Source organism: Nothoprocta perdicaria, unplaced genomic scaffold, assembly GCF_003342845.1.
Source record: "Nothoprocta perdicaria isolate Ctin4 unplaced genomic scaffold, notPer1 scaffold_308, whole genome shotgun sequence".
NCBI classification, from domain to species: Eukaryota; Metazoa; Chordata; class Aves; order Tinamiformes; family Tinamidae; genus Nothoprocta; species Nothoprocta perdicaria.
This window is the reverse complement of record NW_020455542.1, coordinates 330,750-350,687: the sequence shown is the minus strand read 5'-3', so window position 1 is coordinate 350,687 and position 19,938 is coordinate 330,750. Positions and strand designations below refer to the sequence as shown.

Genomic DNA, 19,938 nt, shown 5'->3' with positions numbered 1-19,938 from the left:
CCCAAAAAGGAGTACAGCATGTGACGTGAAGCAGGAGAGGACTGGTAAGAGTCAGCTGACTAGCTCCTTCTCTGCTTTCCTCTGTCTTAGGAAACTGCCAGAAGAATCAAGCTGCCAGAAGAATGACAGAGCGCAGAGCACACACAGTAAAAAGCAGCCGAGTGAATGACCACATGAATTGAAAACAACAAAGAAACATAAAAGACCAGACCCATGATTGTTCTTTGGCCACAGCACAGACATTGCTACATATTTATCATCAAGTAAGTAATAACTTCTCTTTGACCTGCTAACCTTCAACATGGTTTAAGAGAGCTCTTGTTTTCTCTGTCTTTTCAACACTTGCTGTGCCCTCATTCACAAAAAGAGCAACATACTCTCTTGAGGCAGTTAAAGACATAAGGCTTGATATTGCTTAATCCAGAAGAGCAGAAAGTGCACAATTAAGTTAGTAGTTTGCTCAGGCACACGGTTACAAATACTACTGAACATAGGTGGAACTTCATATTTAGGGAATTAAAAAGAAGAGGCCATCTCTGAAAATGGTTGAACAGGCTCAGGCCCCAGAGAAGGAAGGAGACCCGGCTCTGCAGAACAAGGTGCCTTTCAAGAGTCCAGCTCTGAGAGCACCATGTTTGTGTTATCAACAGTTTCAAATGGTTTACATCTTTAGCCATCCAAATTCCAACAATAGATGAAAGTGTTTTCCAAACCAGATAAATTTTTCTTCTCTTCCTTGAAGCGAAAACTGTATTTTCACCATGTGATAAACATGTGTTTTTTCCTCAGTGCTGATATTTCTGATCACTGGGCATTAGTTTTCCATTGGAAGGGTCCCATTTCCAAATGGATAATTACTTAAGGCCTGGAATCTCTTCTGGAGGCTCCTAAGACATGGCTCCTGTTAAGAATCCAGGCTTTAAGAATCCAGGCTTACAGTTCTTTAGGTTGGAAAGGAAAGCATTTTCTAGCCTGTATCTGAGTAGTGCTGTTCAAAATGGTTTCTTTTTTAAAAGCTGGGCTCTTCTAAATTAGCACTTCTGAACTGCGAAAGCTAACACATATAAACAAGACAGCCTTAAATTGAACACACATTCTTCTCCTTTTGAGAAGAGCTCAGGCAAAGGTGGTTCTTGGGCCCATATATTTAGATAGAGTTTGATCAAGATTGTCAATAAAGGCTTAGATGGATATTTCAGAGACAGTTTCCCAGATTGAAGTTAAAGCACGTAGAAAACTGCTTTGCAAATTCCATAAAGGCTGACTTGACTATAAAATCTGACATAAGGACATGCCCATAAGGATGCACATTTTTCATTCTGTTTTAATTAACATGATGCTATCATGTCTCTTCAAAGACAGGCACTGTTGTCGCTGTGAGTTCCTTTGGGATCAAGCCTCTCCTTAGCGTCACCATTGTCAGCGCATTTGGCTGGCCCACAGTTGGAGGACTTATGTTTCACTGTAATTTCTTCCAAAACATTCAGAAAAGGCTCTCACTCTCTCTTTCTCATTAGCTTGATGGAAAGAGCATGCCTTCCTGCATCTATTTAAAGTTCCAGTCAAATGGAACTACTGAAAGCTGTTCTTTCATAACCAAGGTCAGAATCATTGGATATGGTAAGAATTTTACAAGGCTTATGTCACTGGGAAAGAAGCAAGCATTATCCTGTTGTATTTGCAGGACACTTTAAAAGTCTTTGTTTCTACCATCTGCAGCCTCAGAAATCTTGTGCTTTAGTGATTTGGCATTTCCACAGAGTACAAACCTCCATTCTTTTAATTCCTCCAACGCCTCGTCCTCCATAGTAGGAAGCATCTACTGTGGGCCATTTCTTGGTTGGTAAGGGATCTTCTTCTTCTTCCTGTCCATAAATACAGATAAGATTACTTTTAAAAGAGAAACTTCCTAATTTTTTTCCACAAAATGTCTGTCTAAATATATGGTTTCCTTAGATCTCAAAGAAAAAAGGGTTTTCCCATCCTAGGTGCAAAGGACTAGATCTTTAGGTTCCCCCAATGATAACCAGGCTCCAAACAAAACCTAATCATGTCTAGTTATGTTCCCATCTTGGGGCATGGGGAAACACACACAAACACTGTAAAAGACCAAATGGGGTTTCCAGCTATGCATTCTAGTGCTCATAATTTGTCTTCAGCTTTTCTATTCCACTAATAAAGAAATCAAAACTCATAGTAGGAAAGGGATTTTCAGAAGCTTTTGACATAGAAAATATATTGCCTTCAAAAAGCCAGATTATCTGCCCTCGTCATTTGGATTCAGCAGACAGTACTCAGAAGATTGACAGATAAAGTTTACACTACCGAGCAGTTTCCTAAGCCAACCTCTGTCAAACTTGCTCTGCTCAGTAAAGTGCCTTAGCGTGGACTTAACTTCCAGAATAAGCTTGAATGCATTCAAGCGGCCAGCTAAATGAAGAGCAGAGGGAAAAATACTGAAGGGACCAGAACATCCTTTTGTACATGATTGCCCAGAAAAGGTGGAGAAATTCCCCTGAAGGTTCTTCAGTGTTTGGAATACTAAAGCTGCAGGAAAATACTGTATCAGGTCATTTGGTGAATTTTTAGGGTATCATAGAAGTGCCCCATCTCTCTGCTTTAACTACAGATTGGGGAACTTAATGTTGAAACTGTTTTGGGATAAAGCCCCAAAATATTTCTCTGGATATAGGCTTAAGTTACCTGACTCATGCTGCACTGAGATGACTGGAATAGGACAGAGATTTGACCTTTGCCCATCCAAATGTCTCATCTTAAGACTTCCCACTGCTGTGTTTTTCCCTATTTTAGCAGCTAGGACTAAGAGACAGATGTGCAGAGCACAGGAAAGCACAAGGGAGTGGTATCATGTAATCCACATGGTCCATGGAGCCCCTCTATACTATACCTCTTTCGGAGCGGATGGAGGCGGAGGCGGATCTTTGATGACCTAAAAAACCAAACATGCAAAAACGTAAGTAGCTGCACTGAGAGCATGAAAAAAGCCAACAGAAACTTCCTAGTGAATTGTTTCTGTCTGAGTCCTCCACATCTCCTTGCAAACAGGCAGCCACTGCTGCCAAGTCCCTTGGGTATTGATTATTGAGGCCTTCTGGAAATTACCACCACCCTCCTGATAGCAAATAAAATCAATTGACTGGCAGACACTCTCTGGGCAGATGCGTCTGCCCCTTTGCTTCCTGACCGGATAAGATTCAGTCATTCTAAGTAATTGCCAGTGATGAAATCCTATGGAATTAATTAGGAAGCCTAGGAGGAAAAGCAACCCAAGGTCCATGTGAGGTCTTGTATTATCTTGGGCTAAGATGCCTGCTCCCTTGTGCAGGAGAATTGCTGGCCTGGCAACAAGTGAGAAATGCCTGCTGGTAGCTCAGGCTTCTCCTCTGGACATCCAGGTCATTTGTGTAGATCTCACATTACAGATAATAACTTAAATACAGAGCTCCTTGACTGTTCAGAGTGAAGTGTCTGCATCAGGGAGTTACAATCACAGGGCTTCTTAAAGTCTTGCTGAAGAAGGACAGCTTCTGTTAGGGCAGTTCACTTAAACCTTATTCCCAAGCATAAGACTGCTTGGTTGCCCAACTGAAATTACCTCTTTGTGTGATTAAAAGAAAAAAAAGACCAAAATAAGTTCTCTCTTGGATAACTGAGACCCTGTATTTGTGCTGCATGAAGCTTTAGGTTAGCTTAAGTTTTTAGAAAGCTACAGAATATACACAGTACATTTAAATCATTTAAACTCCTCCCTCTAATTTCTTGTCAGCTGTGAATTCTAAGGAGTTCCCTCAATACTGAAAAGAAGCAATGGTCAAGTGAGAGGAAGAGGAAGGCCACAATCCTCGTGAAGGATGATGATAAGAACTGAAGACCCAGGCATTGTTCCACAGGTTAGTAAAGCTAAAATAACCAAGCTCTTCACTTGTTTTATTATGAGTCATTTTCTGTTGTATTATGTAAAAATGACAGAAAAAAACAACCCATGAATATAAAGCAGTCTAGTTCTGCTATGCCTACTAGCCCAACTAAAATTGTCCCCAATGAGAGATACTTAAATTATAAGAGTATCTTAATTGAAATATATTTCCTTCACTTGCTGCTACTAATTACAGTACTTCCATTTACCCTACCACTGCATATAAATAATGTGCCATTGCACAGATGCCCAGCATCATACAGAACAGAATCATCTTTTTCTTGACCATTTCTCAAGAGTAATGATTGACATTTGATTAACATTTCAAGTCTGAGTGACACCAAAAACAGTTACTACTCATATAAACTATGCACTTTTAGCCCTGGATACAGGAATTACATCAAATAAGACAAATAAGTAGTGGCACCTTTAGAGATATTTTCCGCAGGACTACAGGTTTTAAGATATATTTATTTATTAAGCTCAGAGTACATTCAGAAGATTGGAAAATCAATTAACTACACATTTGTGTGTGTGTGTGCGCGCCAGGACATTGCAAAAACATGTTAAAATTGCTTTTCTTTAAATATTTCTGAGAATTTTTTTATTGTGAGACATCAAGAATTTTCAGAATACTTAATAGAAATCAACTATTTAATTAGTCTAGCATTCCTGAAAGCCAGACTGGAATGACTGCCTTAACAGAAACATAAACACAGAGCATGGAAGAGATTCTGAGAGTTATTTGAGCACTGAGCAAGATTTTTAAAAATCTTTAATTCTCAAAACAGTTAAGAGACAGGAAAAAAAAGCAAAAGCTACTTTCAGTCTAAGTTTCACATTATCTAATGTATTTAATTCTCATCCTTCTTTTCCCTCTGCCTATCTCTAACCATTATCTCAAAATACATATTTTGTTGCCAAGATTCTAAGCTGTATGAGGAGGAGAAGAAGCCCAGCTATGTTGTAAAGTGTATATATATGTGTGTGTGTGTGTGTGTGTATATATATATATATATTTAGCAATGATATCACTCTGCTTTCTATAGCCCTATTATTCTTATATCCTAGAATCTTTCCTGAGAAAAGATGACTTTTGATCCTAAACTTTCCGATGGGGGCTAAAGCTTCCTGGGGCCAAATGCCTACCCATTTTGACAGAACTGCAGTTTCAAGCAAAGTGAATCAAGCAAAATGCGACTCGCTGACCTCGCCAGGCTTCGTAAGCCGGCACTGTGGAAGTTTTTATCTTACTGCCTTAGCAGGATCCGATCCCATGCCAGCTGCTAAACTCCCTGAAGTTACAGGGTAAACTCGATTTGAAGTTAACTGATACATTAATTAGCTGCTATTTCTAATAGCTTCGGAAAATGAAACTTGTTTTACATGTGACAGTGGTGTGAGAAAATAATCTGCTTTGAGTAGCAGATATTCACCCCTGCTGACAGAAGTGGAATGTAAATGCCTGCATCCTTATGTTTCCACAGGCTCCTCACACACTCACGCTCGCTCCCTCTCTCTGCCTCTCACACACACAAAGAGTATTCTCAGTCTTGTCTGATATTGCAAGAAAAATTAGCAGAAAGCCATTTCGGAAAAAATCAAATCAGGGAACTCATGCAGCTTAGGCAGAAAACAATGCAAATGTAGCATAAAATTGCAAATATACAAGATCATAATATTGCAAGATTAACTTTCCCCGAACTTTATTCCGCACATTTAAATCCTGAAGATTCTGAATAATGCTACTGTCTTATTAGCCACATGTAGAGATAGATTCCTCCCTAATTTTGTTTTGGTTTATTATCAGCATTGCCAGGCAAGGCAGTATCTCATTTATTTAGCTGCAAAGAAAGAACACTTGAGTTTGGAGGAGAGCCGATTTCTTTAAAAAAAAGAAAAAAAAAGTTAGTTGCTTCAGGCAACAGTCCCTTTGATCTGCTCATTAACACTTTTCAAATGTTCGAGTGATGTGGGCATTAGGAAATGTCAGCACCAGAGCCTGAAGCCAGCTTGATGCGATCATATGTTCTGATATTGAGGGAAGAGTGAAAGAACTGTCAACAGTGAACTGCTTGAAGAGAAAAAGGAAGGAAAGGAAGAAGAAGGAGTCCCCCCACCCCAACCTGTAACTGTTTGTACGTGGACGTTGTGTCAAAGCCAGTTCCTAGCACGGATGAAGTAAGTGCCCAAACCAGCTCACAACTCTGGTGGCCTGCAGACAGTCGGAATTACATACTGGGGGCTCCAGATACTCATTCGGCTCTGCCTGTAAGACCCTTTTCTCCTCTTTCGCCTTTGATTCCCATCTATGTGACATTTCTTAGGCTTAAGGGCTGCCGCTTTCTTCCTTGCTCCTGTTATTTGTCCCATGAAACTAAGCGCTCCCCTGTGCCAGGCAAGCAGGTTTGGTGGAAGGGAAGAGCTCCTGCCTAACCTAAACATGCTCCTCACGTCAAGGACACGGGCACCAAGGCCCGAGGCTCTTTGCCACAAGTGGAGCTGACCAGTAGTGTGAGCACATCAGGTGCAGACGGGAAGGAGAGGCAATGGGAACACACTGCGGTGATCTGAGGAAGATCATCAAAGCAGAGAAGAAAAGAAGAGTCTGTATTTGGCAATAGGGTCAGTGTAAAATCTGCCATTTTGGAACTCAGTAATATTGTATCAGTGTGCCCTACGATGACCGTTTTTAAAGGAAATAAGATATCTGTGAGAGGTGACCAGAAACAACAGGGTACCAAAACTAGCATTCAAGGCACTTTGATTTTATTGCTCCTGGAGAAGTGAGACTACTTTTTACAGCAGCTCATGGACTCACAGCTTGCAATTTCCCCTAAAGTAGACAGTTAGTGGTATTACCAAATACTGTACCCAGAAAAGATGCTTAGGATGAATTACCAGGCCTGGGAGTAACCATCAGGGAGGAACAGACCTAAGCACAAGGTGAACCAGATTCCAAGGGCATTTTCCCACTGCTGTGAGAAGCTCTTGGCTGCGACACACAAGTCAGCTCTGCACAAGAGAAGCCAGAGGCCTGTGCTGATGTCACTGTGCATCTGTGTGCATCACTGCTCTGCACTTCAATGTACAGCACATCTATTTTACTTATTTGGGAGTTAATTTAAGGTATTCCTCCACAGCTCTGCAGGATTTATTTATATACACCTGCAATGCAAACTGAGCTCCATTCATTTCTAGCAAGCACAGGCTGCTGTAGTTGATGTTTTAATTTATTATATTGGCACAGCTACCATAAGGGCTGGAAATTAGCACTACAGAACTCTCCAGTTGCCTCCTTTCTTGTATGACTCTGCCATAAAAATACAGGAAGTGTCTTACTGATTGTCATTACAAAGTCATCCCTGTAAAGAGAATTTCTGCTCCCCAGGGACTGAGAGACTGCAGTCACTTTTTACTGTAGTGAGAGGAAGATGCCCAGTGCATCAAGGCTGGCTACACCATGGGAGCTGACCGGCGCGGACGTCTGGTCACTGGCACAAGTATTTTGATTTTTCACTAGGCTGTACATGTGTAAACCTGACTCTGAAAAAAATCCCCATTTGGCAAATGATAAAATCTTCAGGTACAACTGAATATGATGGAATCTGTAGAATTTCCAATTGTAAAAGACTGATTTGAGTCTCACATAAATTAGATATGCATGGATATGCTGTGACTGACAGTGATATTCAGCTAGTGACAAAAACAAACAAAGAAAAAACAAGAGTTTTAGTGAGGCAACTTGTTCTCAGTGCAGTTAGGAACTAAAGAAACTTTTCTGATAGTGGTCAAGTCAAGGGTAAGTGTGTTTGTTTTTAAAATAAACAAAAAAAGCTTTAAAAGCCAGGCAAAGGCCAAAAAGCAGAATGTTTCAGAAAAGCAGCTCCCGAAAGAGGATAATATGATCACTCCCATCAGGCAGTGAACAAATAGCAAAACACGACTCATTCAAAGTCATCGATTTCTTTTAAGAATCCTGTGGGTGTCTGCCAATAGCTCAAAGGAGACACTGAAAGAAGTTACATGGATTTATTTATGATCTCAGTAATATTTCACCTGCAGTGTGAAAATGTGTGGTCAGCAGAGAAGAGCAGTTCCAGTGCTGCCTTGCTTTCCACAAGCCTGAGACAAGCATACAGCAAATATAGTGGCAGCTTGGAAGCAATCTCCCCTTCTGAAGTCCTCGGCACGTCATTGAATTGAATGGGTAATAAACTTCACCAGTTTAAAACCTCCAACGTGCACGGAGATAGAGGGAGACAAGCGAGGCAGCACTTTTTGCTGCTAGAAGGATAAAGAGCGTTCATTATTCAGATGAAATGAGATGTAATGTGTGCAAGATGAAAATTTAATTTTTTGCATGGGATTAATAAGAGAATAAGGGATTTCCAACTTGAGAGCCTATAATGGACTGCAAATATCCATTTTAGTGATAGGACTTTTAAAATGGTCCTTGATTTTAGGATAACATCTGTGTACCATTATGGCCAGCAACTTTCAAATAATAGAGAAAAGGCTTTTATCAAAGATTTCACAGAAATGTGACACATCTGCTCACTCAGTAGAAAGCCAGTGAGCAACACATCAGCCTGCTGATGCTGGTCTCGCTGAAATCCAAAAGCACTGCTAGGAGCCCAGTCCATAGCGTGTAAGCACTTCTGCTGCTTACAGCATATCCCTAATGAAAGACAACGGCCTCAACAGATGGCTCATGTCACATATAACTCTCAGACTTAACCTATTTCCTATTGTATTTCCTAACGTGGTATGAGTGGTGATCATAAATTACATACTGAGACTTTTTTTTTTATTTTTTAATATTCGTTACTCACCACTTTGCAACAGAGGGGCCAGAACCACCAGAGAAGACCAAGCGCCACCAAAAGTAACAGCACAAGAACAGCGATAAGTGCAGCAACTCCACTGGACTGCAAAGAAAGCAGAAAGACAATGTCAGTAATGTTACATATAATTCCTGTCTCTTTTTTTTCCACTCGCCCCCAAACAGCTCCCTACTGACTGGCACAGCCAAACAAGGGCTCCCAGTTACTGCCTTATTTCTTCGAGCATTCCTCAGAAAAGAAAAGCAGTCAGCCCTGAGGGGGCAAAATAAAAAAGCAGGGTATGTCTACCCAAGTATCAACCAGCTGTCTGATGGGACCAGCAGCTTGGTCTGTTTGCATCCACTGCAATAGTAACAACTCCTGGGTTGTTTAGGCAGAAAAAGCCAAGAAACCAACTGGTCTGTGGATCACAAGTGCCCTTCTCTTCTCACAAGGACTCAGGTGTGTAAGGATGGATGTACGGGGGGAAATCTTTGCTAACAATAGAGATATTTTAGCCCGGCTCTTATGCTTATGGCCTATACATGTGATCAAGTAATAAGGCAGACACAGATTGTATCACAGTAACTGCCCTTGGAGTCTGAAAGACCTAAGAAAGACCTGGTCTTTCCAGAACCTACCACTTTTAATGAGTAGGTGACTAGACCATTTCACACCATCTCAAACCCACATCCTGTACTTTTCCTCATAGCCCTTTATAGACAGAGCTGCAGTTCCTGTTTAGAACAACACTGCCATAGAAATGTACCCATGGCCTTTTCAGCTGCGGAAAAAAAAGGGGAAAAGGACAGGGGGCATTTGGGCAATCACTAGTGCTAGAGCATAGCACGCGTATTTCTATCAAAAATTACATCAAAGTTATATTGGAGGGGAACTGGCGCAAATGGGAGGAGAAGCAGAGCTTTATTCAAACAGTGTGTGGGTGCCCATATGCATGCCAGGCAGGGAGGCACACGCAAGAGAAAGACGAGGCACAAGCCTCAGTGCCATTTTTGTTTGTTTTCTCTGCAGCAGTGTGTGTTTGCTGGGGGAGGCTGGAACTCCTAACTCTCCTACACCAACTAGCCCTCAGCTGCTCAGCCATTAGAATTAGTGGAACAATTCTAGCAGTGACCCACTTCTTGCAGTTGCCCATCTGCTACTATGGAAACCACAATTCTCCTTGTATGGAGCTCTCTTTACTGCAACGTGTATAAAAGACAAAAAAAAAAAAAAAAAAAAAGATGATCACACGTATTCTGGTGTTTTTCCTGTCAATGCACATCTGTACTCACTCTGTTTCTGGTTAGTTAAAACTTTCAACTACAGAGAAGCAATGGAAGAATTCAGCAGAAGCAGAAGGGGAATATTTTACCTTACCTAGCAATTTGGTATCATCTGCTTTGCATCAGCACTTTCTTTTCCCCATGTCTATGTTCTTTTTCTTTTTTTTTTTAGGGGCACAACACATACAGTTACTTTTGAATGATGAAGAGAGTACTCCTTGTCTCAGCATCCCCTTCTGACTGTATTGGCCTGATGTTATCACACTGAGAGGCTAATCATCATATTTTGGTACAAGATCAGAATGCTTACAAATTATAAAGAGGCCTTTAGGCACAGAAACATAACTTAGGTACTATGTGTTTCTTCAGCTCTAAATTCATTAACATTTTCTTCCTCAAACCTAAGAGCTGAGCTGAGATGCATTTGCCTTCTGCAGTCACCCAAGTACTTAGTTTTAAAAGGAACAAGATAACAAATACCAGTTTTTCTCTTTCAGGTTAATTACCTGTGAGTGATGAAAATGCTATTGGAAAAATGCATGGTGTTGAGCAGAAGGCTGTGTCCTGTATGCGTATGTGCCTAACGGGAAAGCTGCGCTGAAGTCACACTTTTAAATGAGGCAAATTAAAAGCTGTATCTATTTGACATAGATTTTCAAAACCCTCGTTCCTGCCTGGTGTTCTCTTTATTTAACTGCAACACTTCTAAATATCATGACTACATAATAGAGAAGAGAGAAGCAATAAGTGGACAGCAGAAAAATGAGATGAGAAAATGTGTATATTGAGTTTTCAAAGGCACTAACTGTATCAGTATGGAGTTTATCCTAAGAGCTATTTCTGTTTTGTTTTGTTTTGTTTTGTTTTCTAAGACTATGATAAAGATGTAGGAAGATGTTCACAGTACCTAGCCCTAGGCCTAACTTGGATACTCTACTCAACATAGACCTCATTAGCAGGGCCGAGAGCCTAGAGTGCTTATATAGGTGCCTTATTGAGGTGTCTCAAGCTGCACAGAACTAATATCCTCCTGCAGGATTATAATCTTCTTCCATGCCAGGCTGAAGACCTGAGGCTGTGCGTTCCCAGCTTCAGGAGAAGCTGATCCTGGGCAGTGGCTGTGTCCTGGGATGGGACCCCCGAGTGCCTGTGTCACACCTGGCTCTTCTGGCATAATTCTGTTTGTGGTAAATGGGTCTCTAACAGCATGGAAGCTTCACAGTATTTTCAAAGCCACAGCTGTGTAATGTATTCAGCGAAATATATTTGAAAAGGTATAGCAAAACCTAAGACCAGAGCACATAAGGAATACACAGCCCCTGTATGGATCACAGGATAGAGCCAGCTGAGGTAGCCTGGGGGAGGAGGAGAATACTGGGGCTTTCCCTCTGCATACAGTTCCGCATATGGTCTAAATCAGCAGCTCCTGAAGCAGCTAGCAAAACAGATGCAACAGCAATGAAAGGAAGAAAAACCCTTACTGAAGAGCCTATGTCAGAAAGCAAAGATAAATCTCCAAACCTGCCACATGAGGGATGTTTTCTAAGTGTTATGTGCAAGTCCTGGATGGTACACACGTTGATACTTATGTGAGATTGTACAAAAAATGCATTCCTTAAATAAAGCTGTCCAGCACCTTAGTGGGAAGAATTAAGGCAAGTATTTCATGCAATTGCTGAAGAAATCCTGTTTCTAAGCCTCGTTTGAAACAGCTGAAACTTCCTTGCGAGTGTACTGTTGTATTTTTTAATTAAGTCTAATCTTTCAAAATCCTGAGGAAGTTACTTAGAACATGTATTATACATATGCTTATGTGCATGTTTATATATTACAGATCATATATCATTAGATGTATATCTGCACACATGCATTTTTCAAGTTAGATTGTTTTGTATAATAAGTTGTGTATAAAGTTTTGTCTAATAATAAATCTTGTATAAGCGTTAATGAGGGTTGCTGTACATTGAGGTTCTCTGCACTGTGAGATCATGCAAGGATAAACCTGCAAGAGAAGCTGAATTTGAGTATTTTACATGGAATGATGCTAGTCATTTACTTACACACTCCGAAGCAGTGATTGTTAATGAGCTGGACATGAAAGACTGCCCTTCGTTCAAACTCACCAAAACTTCTAGGGTTCTGGAAAGAAAGGGAAGAGCAAATCAGCAACCACAAGCAGTGACTGCGAGCACAGGTGCCCCGGGACGCGCTTACGGCGGACGTGTTCCGAAGGAGGAAGAGGGGAGCCGGGGCAGCGGAGCTGCGCCGGACACCACAGGTGGCTTCACAGAAGCCGTGGCGCTAACGGGCCTGCTTTGCACCAGCATTTCTGGACAGCTCTCATAAATACAGCTGGGGTGGCTTTGTGGCTTTCAGAAACCACTTTTTGGTCGTTTCAGACCAAGTTTGCTTTCCCTCAGCTCATCCTGCTTCAAATGAGCTATAGGAGTAATGTGCAGTCTCCTGCAGGTATTGTGTTGATGACTACGCGGAAATAATTTTAGTCTTCTCAACCAAGTGGGCTAAGCAGAGATATCCTTTCTGTATTCCATGCAACATAAAATACTCCAAAAAGTTTTACACAAAATAAATTGAAGATCAGTTGTAAAAACAGCATTATTACGTCTGTTACATAAACATCTCTTTAGTCATATGCAGACATTATGGATAAAAATGTCGGATAATTATAAATGGTCAAGACTTTCTATAAATAGTACATAAACACTGCATACAAATAGAATGTGGTTTACATTTTACAAATTAACCCTAGAAGAAAACAACACATGGTGAATGTTAAACAGAAGAAGACTCTTCAGCTTCTCTGGCTTGGATTCCCAAGCTTCAGACAGTTTATATTATGCATAAATGTAATTAAATAAAAATATAGATATCCATGAACTAAAATGATTAATCATTTATACTGTTCTTCTTATATGTCATGAATTTTTATTCTGGCACAAATGCTTTAGTCAATATGGAGTTCAAGGCTATTTTAACTAATTTGGCTAATTTCTTTTTCAGTTTTAGTGAAAATCTAGTAAGTTGCTTCCACCAAACTCATTTTAAATGGTCTAGGTTATGAATAATTGATCTAAGGGAAAGAATAACTCTAATTTACTTCTAATTATTAATAGAGTAAATGAACCAGAGCAGATAAAATAAAATATTAAATTTCTTACTAACTAAAAAAAAAACTGCAATAAAACTTTTTAAAGATGAATTTTTGAAATGTGCCATTTCTGTTTTTTTTAAACTTTGATTTCTCACATTGCCAATTTATTGAGTACTCCTGCAGGACCTAAGTACAAACTTAAGTAAAAGGACTTAAGAACAAACCGTGCTGCCGAAACACAGCCTAAAACCAGAAAGGTGTCCCAAAAGAAATGTGAATGTTTAGACTGTTGAACCTTTTGGAGCTTGGCACAACATCGACATCACACAAAATGTATTTCTGTGTCCCAAGTCAGTGACCTGGAGCCCGGTCACGTCAGTGTGACTCCAGTGTCCTGGGATCACATCGTCTCGTACGCTGTCCCACTGCTGCTTCGCTGCAAGTGTACAGGTTAAGTGAAAGCTGAATGTGGCCCATAAATACAAATGAATTCATAGCACACAGAGGTATTTTTGGATGGCAATTTTTTAGTTAAGTACAAATTCAAAGAGGAAAGCTTGATCTCCAAAGTGTGTCATTTCCCCCTCATTAGCCCTGTCTCTTTTAAGAATGACTCAGTTTTAGGCTACATACACACTGGATGCTGCGCATCACATTCTGAAGATGGCTACACCCAAGAAAGGGCATTCATTGTGGCTTTTTTTCCTGCACATAAAAGCTATTTAGCCCTTCTACTTTTGCAGAACCTCCCTGCAAAACAGAGGGTGTGTTCCCACTGAACGGTGCCATAACTGGAATTACACTGTTTGGTCCGAACCCCAATGGCACAGGAAGAAGTGAGCATATGAACTTGTCAGTGTGGTACACCAAGAAATTTGGATTTTTAAATTAATGTATTGCATTCATACAGTCTCAGGATCTGCATATACATTTACATACCTTGTGCACTGAATTTATTTCCCGTAATACTTTGTGTCTAAATACAGTTTAGCATTTCCTCAGCTCATACTATTGTTTGAATGGTTGGAAACCATTTCTGCAGTCTCCTGTTGGACAGAGCTCCCATTGGAATCAAAAATAACTGTGCTAGGCACCAGTGAAGATCTGCTGGATTTGGCCACTAGCATCTGCCTATCGCAGCATCTGCCATCTACTGGGGTCAAATTCCCAAACTGCTTTCCGATGCTCAGTTTCCTCATTGCCCTCATTTTAAAAAATGTGAATGTGAATTCCCTATTTTTTAGGGATTTTCTTCTCCAGTCACTTCCCTTTGCTTTCTCCTGGGCAATGTGTGTACTTGTTAACCGAGAACACTTTCTAGGATCGTTTCACCGTGTCCTGGTCACCTCTGGCAGTTTGTTCATAGAAGCCCCCAGCAGTCCCAAACATACACGGTTGAGGAGGAGGAGGAGGATGCAGAGCGGTGTTCTGGTTCCACTCACATGTATTTTCCTGGGGATTTAGGAACAAAGCTAAATGAGCGGGGATGCCTGGACGCTGTCCTCTGCAGCAGCCTTGCCAAGGCCCAGGAAGGCGGGTGCTGCCGAAAGGTGTCATGGGGACACCACTCTGGAATGAGACTTGGACCCAAAGTTCTAACTGGCACTGCCTGCAGGAAGAGCAGGGTTGAAGTCCCTGGCGCCACGTGCCACATCGCCACCACCCAGCTTCACATTCCCCCAACCTTTAGCTGTCAGTCGCCCTGACAAACATCCCAAGCAGCAGGCTCAGTGAACACATCAGCTATCAGCTACCATGCAGGAGGAACGAGCAGTTTCTGTATCAACCTCCCTTTTGATACACAGCTGCAGGGGTGAGCCAGTGGAGGCTTTTCATAGAGCTGATCATAACTCGTGCAGCTCGAGAAGCTACTGAGTGAACTCACACAGATAATTATCTCAGCTTCAAAAGGATGAACCTGTCAACATACAAAGCCACTTCCTTCCTGAAATTGTCATGTCTGCAGGGTATAAGGAATACACTTTTCTCATCTCTTCATAACCCACCTGTTCAGTGGCTGATGTGTACTTCAGGTTTCTATAAACAATCCCCCTTCAATTTGGAGCACAAAAATACTACTGACAAAACTGTACATACAAAAATTGTGCAGCATCATACTAGACTGTGCTCTAGTTCAACCAGAAACTTCCAAGAAAAAGACATATACATAAATATACCCACTATTTACCCATAACAGTTCATATGTGCAAGACTTTTAACTCAGTATTCTGCATAATCTGCACAATATTTCCAAAATAATATGACATTCAGAAGTGATTGCAGCTTTTGGGCACCTTCATTTCCAAATGATGATTTTCACTGCTAATGCTCTGTGTTTTGTGAGCATCCTAGTGCTTCCGTAAGGTCCCCAAAATCTCAAACCAAGAGCTGAACCGGCCTCTAACACTAGCTCTAAACCTTTGAATCTCTCTCGAGATTTCTCTCTGTGCAGGGCAGGAATACACTTTAAAGGGATAGAAGACTGAAGTCAGTTTTCTGAATTCGGACACAGGAAAGGTGCAGCGCAGATGTTTGGTCATATGGTTAGCAGACCACAGCAACTGGTGGAAGTGATTAGAAATGCTTTAATAAATACCTCCCACCCAAAAATTTGGCTGTCACTTCAACCAGGTATTTGGAGTTTGTATTCACCGACCATCCAGCAAGTATTTATTTTTTTTGATTTATACTCTTATATCCCTAGTATACTAACTGCTTTCCAAGCACACAAGAAAACCTCTCCTGCTGAAACAAGTGTGGGGAGAGAGACATGAGTGTGGGGTGAGAGGGTGCTAGTGCCCTGCCCCAGCAGGTTAGTTCTTCTTCGTGCGAGTCCCACGTTTCAATCACCATCCCACTTGATTCAGCGCAGCCACACAAGCCCACACACAAGAGCACATTTTCCACGAACTAAAACAGACCTTTTGACACAAGTAAAATCTTGTAAATAATAGTTTTGTCCCAACATGGGATGAAAATAAATACTAAAGAGTTAAAAAGTTGCAGCCAGAGGAAGTTTCTCCTCAGGTCAGCCCCGATGAGAAGCCGCAGAGAATGAGGAAGTGCCAATGTTGATGTTGCTGTAGCAACACAGGAGGACACGCGCCAGGCCCCCACTAGAAGCTCCTCTCTGCTGCACGCCCGAGTCCGCTTGGTTTGTGGGCTGGACGTTACGTGTGTGCACGGGGAAGGAAAGCAGAGCCCCAGGCTCTGAGGTTCTGATCAGAGAAACCTCCGAGGTTTCAGAACCTCAGAGCTCCGAAGCTCAGGGGTGCTGGTAACTGAGGCACACTCCGAGCACAGGTACCCGGGACACAAGGAATCAGGCAGCTTCTCCATACGCAGCCTGGAGATCACGGCTGCAGGAATGAGCCTGCAGGGAAGAGCAAGCCCAGCCCGTGACCCTGCTCCTCAGAAACGGAGCCGGGACCAAGCCCAGCCTCTTGCAGGGCTCTGGCCACGGCTCCCTCTCCCATCCTGGGAGTCCTTCTGACCCAGCACTGCAGTGGACTCGAGCAGGACGTTCACAAGCTTGAGCTTCTTGCACGAGTTACTGGCAGCCTGTCCAGGCACTCACCAGCTCAGCTCCTTTCTTTAATGTCACACAGGCTGGATGTGCACCTTTCCAGTGGCCCATACTTTTAAACAGGTTTTTGAAACCCCTTCAAAGGGGAAAAGCTTTTCCTGTATTTTTTTTATATAAAGTACTGGGGTAGCAATCAATCCCGGAAAATTTGAGTTTAAAAATGCTTTTAACAAACGCTCTTATTTATGACTGAAGGAAAGCACAAGATTCTTGCAACTTTAAAGTGCATCGTGATGAGACCACTGGCCAGTCAAATAACTAATGTACAAAACCCAGGCAACCTGAAAGGTCTTAATGGTCATGAGTCTTTCCTGCCTTTATGTCCAGTGCCACTTCAGTGCTACAGAAGAGGGACGTGGCCCGTCGCCATATGTCACTACAGCTCTGGTCTAAGGAATTTCATACCCGGTGAAATACAGCTGACATTTCAATCCACAGTAACCTATTTGCAAAGTATTCATTTGCTCCTTACTTTATGAGTGTCCAATAAAAGGCCGCCATTTTATGAGCCATTAAAAAAGATGAAAAAATTAAATAAAATTGTGAAAGACATTTGCTGCAAGTAATAAATAATTTACCTCCAATTTTCACGTACTGAAAATTAAACTGGCAACTGCTCAAAAAGTTATTAAAATTATGGTGACTAAAGGTATTTTAGAATCAAGTGCCAGCATTAAATTTTGTACATAGCAGGAAGGAAAAAAATAAATTGATGTTTTTAAAAGTGCGCCTTCTCTGCAAACAACCCCTTCCATGAACTACGTGTAGTTGCTCTTGGTAGGCCAGTAGAAAGTAGGTGTGCATAAATACACATATGTGTATAAAGACACATAAAATACATACATATGAAGATGTACATAGATGGGTGTGCACATATCTACATGTATTTATATACTCATACATGTGCATATGTATGGGGAGGATATGTATGTACACATATGTGTACATGCATGTATTTTATGTGTAGCTCTGTACAAAAATAACCTGCTGATAATTTAGTTGCATTGTGGGGAGAATGGCTTTGTGGCAGTACTGATTCAGGTACCATCCCTGCACGGAAAGAGGCAGCACAAAGCCAGAGCGGCAGCGTTTCCAGCCCTTGCGCCTGGTTTTGCTGCTGTTCCTTGGGCGAAAACTCCAGCTGCCCAAGAACAGAGCAAGTTCCCTCAAAGCTGGATTACAGACCTTGCCTGCCAATCGCTCCCTGTTTCCACTCTGCCAAGGGTCAGCTACGCCTGGGAAGCAAAGGAACCAGTTTACATCCCTACTGAATTAAGAGTTTTACCGGAGACAGTTAATAAGCTGCACTTATGATACATGGACAGAGTAGTTTTCCTCCCACCAACCACTGTGGCATAAAAATGAGTATTTCATTTTTCCTGAGAATAGCAAGCTATTGCACTATATATAAATCATTATACAAATCCTTATGTGTAAGGTTGTTTTGTAAAAATTAGTAAAACCGTGTTTTCTATTATTTTTCTACTTCCTTGGTGTTAGCATTAAAATAAATTCAAATTATAGTTGTTTTAGGATCCCTGCTTATTAGCCCCAGCTAATGGCTTTCTCAGTAGCCAGTTTGATGTACTGTGTGGGCTTGGCTTTTCATGTGAACTCAAGGAAGTGCAGAGATCCTTAAACCTTTCAGTGCCTGGAAGCGCTTGTGAAGTTGACAGCATTGGAAGCCAGGTTTGCATTAGCTCTTCCCCCCTGGAATCACAGGAACCTGCAGTAACATGGTATGAAATGTCATTATTATGTTAAATGAGTCCATTAATTCAGCGCAGGGTAGTATGTCCACTGCATAATATTAAGCACTTAGTTCTGCTCACGCACTCCTTCCTAATGCTCTGGGAACACAGTGTGCCCTACAGAGGAACGTGAAGGACTGCATTAGAAATTACTACTGATCTTAACATCGGATCCATATGTCTTAGGAGCCAGTTAGCCTATACAACTCATTGAGGATGTTTCCATCTGTGAATAGTTCCCATTATAATCTAATTGTGTCAAACTAAATGTGTTTCTAAAATATTTTCGGAAGGTAATATTTATAGCAGACATTAGGCCTAATCGAGCCAAATTTCTAGTTCCCTCCTACCCAATTCACTGCTCTGGCCGTTTTGGGGGGGTTGCCACATGGGGGCCCTGTGATTATTGAACACTCTCTTTTTGACAGTTGCAGTGTTGGTGCTATGAGCACATGCCAAGTCTTGGGGCTTTTGCAGAGAAAGCAGCCAGCCCAGGTGGCAGAGGGTCTGATTCATCCCAACCCTGTGTGCCCTGTGATTCTGGGGAAGAGGGGCTATTGACATGGAAGGGGAATGTTAGTGTCAAATAAATGGTCATCATTATGCACCACTGTACTCAGTACCTTGAGCCCAGGTGCTCTGGAGTAAGAGCAACAGGTGAGAACAATTTCAGTAATTTGGTCCCAGCATCCCATCAGTTTGCAAGTACAGGGGAGGCAGAAGGTTGATTGAGGCAGTAGGGATGTTAAAAGGAGGACTAATATCTTTATTTTTCTTTTTTGGTGTTGTTTAGTGTTATTTTCTTAGTGCTAAGAACTGCAGTTTTTATGCACAGAGAGTAGAAAGGGTTTCACTAAAGCAAATATGGGAAGTGAGGCTTGGTGTTTATCCTGGTGGCGGCCTCCCTTCTGCTGGAGGGGCTCCCTGCCTGGTGTTCTGCAGACAGCTCCTGGCAGGTACCTGTTGGTGTTGGTCTATTGTGCTTTTTTTTTTTCATAAAAGTGAACACTACTGTCTTATATGTGAAATATGTTAATCAACATGGACTCTTTGAAAGCTCTATTTAATGTTGTTATTTTTTTTCTTTTGGGACATTATTGTTCAAAGAATATGTAAATGGCACCCAATCTAAAGGGAGGGGCCAAATTTTCAAAAATGGGTCTTTAAGTTTATTTTTGAGTATTTAAACAAGCTGCTTGACTTTCAAGTGGCTAAGTGGAATCAGCTTCTACTTACTTTTTTATTCTTATATTCTATTTTTTTATCTTTTTTTATTTTTATCTTTTTTTATCTTTTTTTATCTTTTTTTATCTTTTTTTATCTTTTTTTATCTTTTTTTATCTTTTTTTATCTTTTTTTATCTTTTTTTTATCTTTTTTTTATCTTTTTTTTATCTTTTTTTTATCTTTTTTTTATCTTTTTTTTATCTTTTTTTTATCT

At 41.2% G+C, this 19,938-nt stretch overlaps 1 protein-coding gene and 2 long non-coding RNA genes across 4 annotated transcripts in view; 2 read left to right on the top strand and 1 right to left on the bottom strand.

Annotated features, from left to right (window-relative positions):
* Positions 1–212, top strand: part of LOC112950095 — a 73,252-nt gene extending 73,040 nt beyond the window's left edge. Inside the window, exon 2 of the long non-coding RNA XR_003249949.1 lies at positions 91–212. This is a non-coding gene — a long non-coding RNA (uncharacterized LOC112950095). The remainder of the gene's footprint in view (positions 1–90) is intronic.
* ANTXR2 (ANTXR cell adhesion molecule 2) overlaps positions 1–19,938 on the bottom strand; it is a 101,403-nt gene that overhangs the window by 39,571 nt on the left and 41,894 nt on the right. For both annotated transcript variants that reach the window (XM_026042559.1, XM_026042560.1), the window contains exons 11-14: positions 12,110–12,188; positions 8,773–8,868; positions 2,909–2,950; positions 1,770–1,865 (exon numbers count right to left, since the gene is read on the bottom strand). In XM_026042559.1, the coding sequence (XP_025898344.1) occupies positions 1,770–1,865; positions 2,909–2,950; positions 8,773–8,868; positions 12,110–12,188 (313 nt within the window). The remainder of the gene's footprint in view (positions 1–1,769; positions 1,866–2,908; positions 2,951–8,772; positions 8,869–12,109; positions 12,189–19,938) is intronic.
* Positions 2,917–11,108, top strand: LOC112950094. The gene is made up of 3 exons (XR_003249948.1): positions 2,917–2,974; positions 3,788–3,911; positions 10,547–11,108. It is a non-coding gene; the product is annotated as an uncharacterized LOC112950094 (long non-coding RNA).